Raw genomic sequence first — 9,267 nt, 5'->3', positions numbered from 1 at the left:
AGCTCCTACAAATAAAACCAGAGCTGAAAGATAGGATCTCTAATGGGAAGCCCCATTTATCATTCCTGATATCCTCTGATAGGTGGCGAGCATGGAGTCACGGACTTGCTCAGTGAGCTTGGGAACATCATCTGGACCCAGGCCAAGGGTCTCTACTTCTGGCAGGATCTGGATAGTGCTTTTCCCTGAAAAAGTAAGACAGGATGGTCAGAGAGGGGGAAGGCAGAATGTGAGGGTTATAGAAAAGCCGGAGAGGGTGTAGCGTAGGGATCCATGCAAATGAAGAAACAAGTCAGAAACAAATGGAAATGCTCTCTTCCACACTGCAACCCAGTTGTGTCCCAAATAAACACAGTAGAAATCCAAACCAGAGTCTCCTTGTCCCTAAACACCACAATATCATAAATACAGAAACAGTTGAAGCTCTTCTGTACATTAACCCCCAAAGCAATAATTCATGTGGAATAAGGGGCTGCTGTGGGTTGCCAGGCAGGGAACAAGCAATAATAGGAATAAATGAACAGTTTTCACAGTGGAAAGACGGCACTCACAACAGCATAGTTCTGGACTTCAGGGTCTGCCCAGATCAGGGCAAAGAGGATGAGATGTCTGTTATACAATACATTCATGCTCTGATCTACGTATACTCAATATAACAGGGTTGTCCCTTCCAGAAATGCACTTCAGGTTGAGAGAAATCGTGCCAGAACTCTCCGTTCGGCCAAGAGACAACACAATTAAGCAACAGACTGCTGGAAACAGGATGAATGATTTGAAAAATTATCATTATGTTCTTTTGTTCTTCTATCCACTGGCCTTTATTCTTGCCAGTGAAGACAAGATGCTGGCTGTATATAGACACCCCCCCCACCCCCGAAGACCTAGAGAGGGTCTGTTTTACTTTTTAACTTTTTAGCATATTTTCATGTCTCTACATGTGTGCTATGAAATGAAATCCAGAAGAGCTGCTAGCAGAACCATGCAAGGAAGGTGAAACAAAAGCATAGAGAAGCTTCCTTCATAAGGAAGAAGAAGATGTTCTCCCTGCCTGCATGCAAACCCACAAAGTTCATTCCTTTCAAAGCTAAGCGTGGTATCTCAGGAGTCTCTTACACCTCTCTTGGCCTTGCAGAAAAATCTGAATGATGACAGGGCTGTGCTGTAAATGTAGCGCTGTCAGGCTATAACAGACTTCCCACATGCACCAGACACCTCCAGTGTGCACAGAGCAGGCAAGAGACTGGGCTTTCCAAAAGTTCATCAGCATACCCTGACTCCCTGCTTATAAGGAGAGCTGTTCTGACCTAAAGGACCAGACCTCTGACATGAAGAAATCTTGGCCCTGTGCAGCACATCTTCAAAATAAGTCCTGGCAAAATTTCCAGATGAGCTGGGTTGGGGAGGGAAAGTTTAGGGAAAAGCTCATTGTGGTTCTTTCTCCAGCAGCGAAAGTCCTACCTGTTTAATAATCAGCAGTTTGGGAAAGACTCACCCAGCAGCGTGCTTAGGGGTCACAAAAATACCGGTTAACTACAAATACCTAGGGTGAAAGTATTATAAAGACAAATGTACATTCAGCTGCAAATAGTCTTTCCTAAAAAGTCCAGAAAGGTTGTGGTATCTCCTTCCTTGCTCTGGACAAGGCACAGAGCAATCTGCTCTCTCTTTGGAGCTAGCTTTCCTTGAAGTAAGAGGCTGGATAATCCAGCGGACACTCTCCACTCCAGATGACCTTCACTAGGATAACCCCTCTGATTTACTAAGAAAGTGCTCTATCTTGGTTGCACAACTGAACAGCGATGTTATGAGCGAGGAGGAGATGGGGCAGGCTAGCAGAGCAAAGCAGACAGGTAAAATTCTTGCTCATGCTCCTGATTCCCATGTAGGGGAATGCTTCCAATATCAAAAAGCTCCTGGTATTTGACAGACTTTTTCTGCATTTTCCTTCTGAAGTCCAAGACTTGTGTCTTTTTTTTTTATCTCTGTGAAATTTTATCAGTGACCAGCAGAGAGTTTGTCATCACAAATGGATGAAACATGGAAAAAATGTAGTAACTGAGAGGAGATATTGAATTCTATGTGACATTTTATGAGAGCTCTGTGTTTCCTTTTGCTCCTCAACTCTCCATGCACCTGCAGATCCAAGGACAGTGTGGTGGGGCAAGGAGAACAGATACTGATCTGTTCCAAGTTTCTGCTGCTTCTCCAAGGTTCTCTGGTACAGGTCTTGAGTAAGCTGTGAGAAATTCACAGTGGGAGGCAGAAGTGTTGTCTGAAATCTCAGACTCTCTCCCCTCCTGAGAGAGAGAAGCTACGTTTGTCTGGCTGCTATCCTCATGTTGCACAAAGTCCTCTGCACGTCCACCTCATAGCTCCCTGCAAGGACTCCTCTAGTACCAACACCCAGACCATAATCAGAGAGAGAGATCAGGAATTTCTCTCTGCCCAAAGTAACCCTTACCTGTTGTAAATCTCTTCTCCTTCTGGCTGTAGAAGCTGTCATATGAAGAGATCACTGCAGGAATAATGGGGACCTGGAGGGGAGGAAGTCTACAGTGAGTGTGTCTACAAATCTCCCTATTCCCCCTCCTCCCCAAAAAGGGAACGGGTGTTCTCAGGTGAGCTAGGCATATTGCTGATAATTAGACAGCTTCTAGTAGAATTTCAGAGAGTTATTTAGAGCATTTAACCATATCTCCCAATATTCTCTCTGTTGGATTTCAGCTTTACATTTCTGTATTGAGGTCAACAATGCATGGATTGCCAAATCGTTATTTATAGTGGCCTATTTTGCAGAAATTGTGGAGAAACACCTCCATGCAGATCCAGGGCTCTTGTCAGGGTCCCTCCATCATTTTTCCAAGCTGAGTCACAGAGGTTTTCCACCTGCCCCAGCCTGTGCTACTCCTAGCTCTTGCTAGGCTCCTGAATGGGTACTCAGTCCAAAGGGAAGCCTTGTAGCCCTGGGTTGATGGTACACCATGGCAGGCAAACTACATCCCAGTAGGGTGGGAGGAAGGTGGCTCTCACCTGGGCTTTCACAGCCAACTGGAAGGCCCCACGTTTGAAGGGCAACATGGACCCACTGTGATTACGAGTTCCTTCAGGGAAGATCAAGACTTGGAACTGCAGGAGAAAGAAAACACTGACATGGAGGAAGAGCCCCAGCACCATCTTTGACACTACACACCACTTAAGAATGTCCTGTCTGCTTCCAATCATGCAGATACATCCACTTCCTCTGTCACAAACATTTTCAGGACATGCAACACAGCTATTCCACCTGAGGTTCTCTTACCCTGCTGTGCTCTATGCCCAGCCAGAGACAAACATCCGCTTCTAGTCACATCAAGGTCTACATTTTCAAGTGGCACAAAGTGCCTCCTGCTCCCCTCCAAACTGTTCTCCCCACTCACATTCTCTTTGTGCATGGAGTGCGCCACCTCTGTCAAGGTGTTGATAGACTCTTCTCTCTTCTTACGGTCAATGAAAAAGATGCCTGAAAACCAGCATGCCAGGCCAAAAGTACCCATGTATAGGATTTCCTTCTTTGCAATGGGCACACAGCGAATTGGTAGTATCTCCATCATCACTGGAAGGGGAGAACAGGGACAGAACAAGTTGACACCTGCCCTGAGGTTCCCTCCAGCCTCTAGGCTTTAGCATACTATTCTGGGAGATGTCATGCCTGCAGCTCCTACTAGACCACCCAGCTCAAAGGTTTATAGGCATGTTGGGAAAGGGATTTTGGAGGTCTCCAGACCACCTGCTCACTTAGAGCAGGACCATTGCCAACACAGTCAATACTCCTGCCTTTCTGCCTATGGTACTGCTGCTTGGTAGAAGCTGCAAGGGACAAGCCAAAAGTTATGCTTCCTGCCAGCAAGCCCCCTGGAACAGTTAGATTTCCTCTCATACTACTGCCTGTCCTGCCCAGAGCCCTGGGGCCGAGAGCAGGGCGGGCACGATCTCTACATACCCATAATGTCAAGGGAGGTCTGGTGGTTCAACACAAGGATGAAGGGCTGCTTAGTTCTGAGGTTCTCTTTGCCCTTCACCATTATCTTGATACCGAAGATGTATTTGAGTGGCAGTAACATCATGCGAAGAAACCTGGAAAACAAAGATAAGACATGAGCCAGAGAGAGGCTGAAATTGGATGAAGGGGCCAAACCCCACCCATCAGAACTAGTCCATCTCACAGTCTATGCCTGTGAAGCAGCCTGTCTCTTCTGTCCCAGATTTGATCCATGACTTGTCCGTCTTGGAGCACAGCAACCAGTATGACCCTTCAGCTCATTTTTTCATTTTGTCATTATATATCATTAACAGGTGTTAAAAGGAAGAGAATATAAGTAAGGAAGAAAACAATTTAAGAATGGAAGAAAATTTCTTGAAATGAAAGGCTGAGGGTCAAGCAGGGGGTACATCTGGGAGAATTCCCACAGCAGCATACAATCACAGAATCAGTAGGGTTGGAAGGGACCTCTGGAGATCATCTAGTCCAACCTCCCAAAGATTTCCTGGTGCTGGTTCCACTGGGGCTTCAAACCAGAACCTTCAGCATGTAAAGCAGGTGTGACAACCCTACACTATTCCTCTACCCAAATATATTCTGAAGTAATAAATCCTTCTTTTGTAGCACTTCAAAAGAGTACTAGCTCTATCTACCAGAAGCTACTGCTTTGTAGCAGAGACAGTAGAAGTGAATATTTGCTCAACTTTCAGCCCTCCACTTAATCCACACCCCAAAGAGCTTGTCTATTAATATAAATTGCTGCTAATGACAGCTCACATGAATACATTCAGCTGTGCAGTGTCCAGTTAAGTCCTGCAACTTGTTGCAGACAAATAAGATCCTGAAAACTATATCTTTCCCCTGAATTACATGGTCTGGCAACTCTCCACACCAATACACAACTAATTCCTCCCCACTGCAGCAGAACTTGCATGAGCCTCCAAACTAGAGTATAAGGCAATTCTATCAATGCTTAAAGCAGAAAAAACTCACAGACAACTTACTTCATGTTTTCCACATCACGTCCACGAGGAAGACTCATGATAATAACCAGACAGGAAAAGATGAAGATCCACAACTTATAGAAGAACATCTTGCAGAAATATCTGAATCTGGGATTCACATGATAAAAAACTACAAAGGTGATGAGCAGAAAAGTAAAGGGATAGTGAATGGGCACTATCTCCATCCTTTCAGCTCAGACTTAATCGGATGAGTGTTACACAAAGCAGTAAATGAGTAACTAGCATCTGATACTTTGGGGCAGAGCTTAGATTTGCTCGATTGGCTACATGGGTGTGGTGCAAAGCTGGAACAAGATTCAGGAGCGGTACTTCAGAAAGGCTGTTTGCTGCTTGGAGCTAAAATAACATTGGAAAGCCAGTTTAGCAAGTAAGCTCCAGCAGAATTGCGTGTAAGAGTAGGCTAGCAAGTAGAGCAAAACATGCAATAGCAATATGTTTTTTGCAAAGGAGGAAATGTGCAATCTGTGTTGGTAGAGCAATGACTGAAGGTATGTCCTCCTTTCTGGGACAAGAGCATGCCTCCCAAGCATGTCTTTATGTCAAGCTCTGTGCATGGGAACTACAAAAAATGTGAGAAAGTCTTGGAGGGGAGGGAGCAGGATGGGCAGAATAGCATAAACCTGTGGCTGAGGTATTGTCTCAGTTATTTTACTCTCCTTTGGGAAGTATCAAGCATCAATGTAGAAGTGAGTTGACTCCAGCAGATACAAGAAATCAGAAATCAGTATTATGGAGGAGAGAAAGAAAGGGAAAATCAGTGATCGCAGCAGCCAGTTCTTGCCTCACAAATGTAGTCTTTAAAGAGACCGGTCTTAGCAATTGGGCATTCCTCGATTAGAGTGGAATAAGTAACATAATTGCCACATGTCTAGACAAAAAGACAGCAATAACAGCTACTCGTGATGTTTGCATAGTTAGAGGCAGGTACATGTTTAGACAGCATCTGCATTTGTAAGAAATAAATCAGGAAAAACCAAGTAGAATGTGGGAGTGCTCCATCAGTATTTCAACTCCTAAAACCAAAGTATGAAAAGTATCTTTGCAACAAATGTAATGGCTACGCTGAAAAACAATAGCTTAGTGTTTCATCAGCTGCACGAGAGGCCTTGCTCAAGCAGCTATCACTTAGAAGAGGAGTAACAATACTAAATTCCAAACAGGACCAGGAGCTGCAGATTATCAAAGGAATTCAGAGGACCCATTAAACCACACTAATCATCACTTGCAAGCTGGAAAATAAGATCAAATCCCATGGAATAGTAAAATGAACAAGCCTGAACAATAATTCATGAAGAAGCTGGGGAAAGGCGTGAAAATAAAGACAGGTAACCAATCCCTACTTCCATGATTTAAACATCATCTCTTCTGCTCCTCCTGTCTTTAACACTGCTCAGCTTTCCTGAGCTCTTCCTGCAACCACAGGAGAGGCAGCCAAAGCAAAGAAGGTGGACATACCGCTTTGGGGGATGGTCAACCCAGTAAAGTCCTCCCTGACATGAACAGACACCCGTGTCTCCCTGCATCAGCATATACAAAAGATAGGCACCTCATGCACATTCAGAGTCCAGGTACTCTTAATTCCCCAGCCAGCATCCAGCCCTCAGTGCTCGCACCACAGTGATTAGCTCCCTTTAGGATCTGATTCATAGACACCCAATGACAGCCACTTCATGTGTTTCCAGAAACCAAGTTCTGATTGAGGAAATTGTTACACTCCTGATGCCTCTTAACCTTCCCAATATCTCATCAATATCAGTTACACTCTTTAACAATCGGGTGGAAGTTGTTTCGACAACCAACTCATTCATTCTGAGCTACCATGGGAGAGGTTTCTGAAAGGTGATGCCAATGAAAGAGAATTTGAATAGTCCTCCTGCAAGGAGGAGAGCTGCAGCTTTCAAATCAAGGCTGCCATTGTCTGGTACTTAATGAGAGAGGAAAATCTTACACAACTCTGTCCACAAAAACTCATCTAGAATGTTTAGGGACAGGAAAGCATGCAAACAGAGATATCACAAACCACTGAAGAGATTTATTTTTAGTGACAGACAGCATTTTTCAAATAATTTCAGCAAAGCCTGTAATGAAATTATACTTGTATAGCATGTAAATGCACTACAAAACAGGTATCAAGCTATAGTAGGTTGGTGTCTTATCCAGAGGAACACAGCAACCCCAAAATACAGCTAAAATACAAGAACACAAGATTCTGAACCGGGGGAAAACACAGAAAAAATGTCACCAGCTCATGTGTCCACATGATCAAAACTAAACATAGAACAAGAGAAGGACCCACATAAACAGATTTACAAGTGTGAAAATCTGTTAGTCCTTTAACATGTTCAGTTGCTAGTGGAGCAGCTCTCCATGACATCATGAGACTGGGGAAATCACCAACATAATCTGGGCATCAACAAGCTGTTCCATACAGAATAGGGAACTCAGAACACTCAAAGCACTAAGGACAGACATGGTCTCAAGGACGCATCAGACATTCAAGAGTATGAAGCTAGGTTCAATGTATATGGAGTTTTCAAGAGTTAGTAAATATCTCTGATGAGTATGGGAGAAAGCAATGACCAAAAGAGATAATAAAAAACATTCCCTTGCCAGCTCACCACAAAAGCATAGTTGGCTCAGATCTAACAAAATGTTTAGGCTCCAAACCCACAGATACTAAAATCCTCAGATATAATTTTCTTCTGTTGCAAGGAGCTGCAGCATCTAGACCCATCATGCTTTCATTTCAAAAGTGGTCAGGTCTTGTCTAACCTGCAAGGCGTTTTCAGAAACTGCAGCGCTAATGAAGGTCCTGATTTCCAGCCTAAAAATATCCATGTTCAGTTGACTCCCTTTTGCCCCTGGGTTATTGCACTCTGAAAAGAGTGTCTTAAGTAAGGGAGGAGGAGCTTGCTTGTATCATGAGTTTTTATTGTGCAACTATAATGACACTCCTACTCACCACCTCTACTAGGCCACACATTGGCCAGGGGAGAGAGGTGGAAACAGGAAAGGCAATCTAATCTAATGAGAAAAGGCTAAGAAAATTTAAGCAAATGAAAGCCAAGGAGAGAACTGGCTACTGTCAGTACAGAAAAACTGGAGAGAAAGAGAAGGGCTGCTTAACTTAAAGATCATAATTGACTTCTAAGGAATGCTTTCAAGATGGAGATGCGAGAAGCGGTTTCTGAAATGGGAGCAATTCCCACTGGAAGCTCCTGGTGCAAGCAGTTCCACTGCAACAGACTGGAACAAGCTGTCAAAGGATAAAGCTTTGGGACTGCCCCATGCCAAGGACCATATCAGCCATGTAGTCCTTGAAAGGAAAGAAGTACTAAAGGTATCGCATGTATTGCATACAGTTACTAGACAGGTGGCAAAAAGAACATCAAACGGGTTCCAGGATAAATATATTAGAAACAGGTCATCAGGACTCAGGAAACTGCAGTTATCATGCTCTGGTTGTAACTTCATGATAAATCTATGCATAACTCAGTTCTACAAGACACACATTAACTTTGGCTACTCACTTAAAAGAGAAGAAATAGCTGCAAATTTCCATGATCACAGAAGAAGGAGAGTTTCTGTGAGAAAATATGCAGGGGCTCATGAAGATTTCCATGGCATCCAGGGAGCCCTGGAGCAATTCATTATAGCTGTGATAGAAACGTAATGCAACAGGCTGGAATCCACAGAGGTATTGTGCAGCACAGCCAGGCGAACAGAGGACTGGAGAATAAATCAATTTATCACTGAAAATCACAGAATCAAACAGAAAAATTAAGGTAAAAAGGACAGTTGGAGGTCTGTAGGCGAAACATCTGCTCAGAGCAGGAATTACAAAAAACAGATTAGGCTAAGGGCCTTGTCTAGCCAAGTTTGGAGTACTTCCAAGGGTGGACATTCTACTGCCTCCCAGGTCCTTGTCTTAGGGTTGTACCACTCTCATGGAGAAGACTATATATATATATATATATATATATATATATGTATATATGTATATATATATATGTATTTTTTTTTGCCTAATGGAAATCCCTTATTGCTACTTTTGTCTGTTGGCTCTCACTCTTTCACTGAGGCATCTGGCTTTATAGCTACTTATTAAATAGTTGAAGACTGAAAATGAAATCACCCTCTCTTCTTTCTCTTCTCCAGGCTGAACAAATCCAGCTTCCTCAGCCTTCCTTTGTGGATCATGTGCTTCAGTGCCCTGAACATCTT

The 9,267-nt window shown here is 43.6% G+C and overlaps 1 protein-coding gene across 1 annotated transcript; it reads right to left on the bottom strand.

The window, feature by feature from the left end:
* Positions 1–39: 39 nt before the first annotated feature.
* On the bottom strand, positions 40–5,207 carry LOC134149488 (1-acyl-sn-glycerol-3-phosphate acyltransferase alpha-like). Its single transcript, XM_062592643.1, has 6 exons — positions 5,023–5,207; positions 3,980–4,113; positions 3,417–3,592; positions 3,031–3,126; positions 2,462–2,534; positions 40–185 (listed from the first exon to the last, which is right to left on the bottom strand). The coding sequence occupies exons 1-6, from the start codon at positions 5,205–5,207 to the stop codon at positions 40–42; spliced, it is 810 nt and encodes a 269-aa protein (XP_062448627.1).
* Between the last annotated feature and the right edge of the window lie 4,060 nt (positions 5,208–9,267).

This window comes from Rhea pennata, chromosome 20 (assembly GCF_028389875.1).
Source record: "Rhea pennata isolate bPtePen1 chromosome 20, bPtePen1.pri, whole genome shotgun sequence".
Classification (NCBI taxonomy): Eukaryota; Metazoa; Chordata; class Aves; order Rheiformes; family Rheidae; genus Rhea; species Rhea pennata.
This window is presented reverse-complemented; position numbering and strand designations above follow the sequence as displayed.

Excerpts from the sequence above, each read along its gene's own strand:
- LOC134149488 (XM_062592643.1), bottom strand. The coding sequence starts at position 5,207 with ATGGAGATAGTGCCCATTCACTATCCCTTTACTTTTCTGCTCATCACC. Across the intron at positions 4,114-5,022 it reads CGTGATGTGGAAAACATGAA|GTTTCTTCGCATGATGTTAC; the intron begins GTAAGTTGTCTG and ends TTTGTTTTCCAG. Across the intron at positions 3,127-3,416 it reads ACTCCATGCACAAAGAGAAT|TTCCAAGTCTTGATCTTCCC; the intron begins GTGAGTGGGGAG and ends TTTCTCCTGCAG.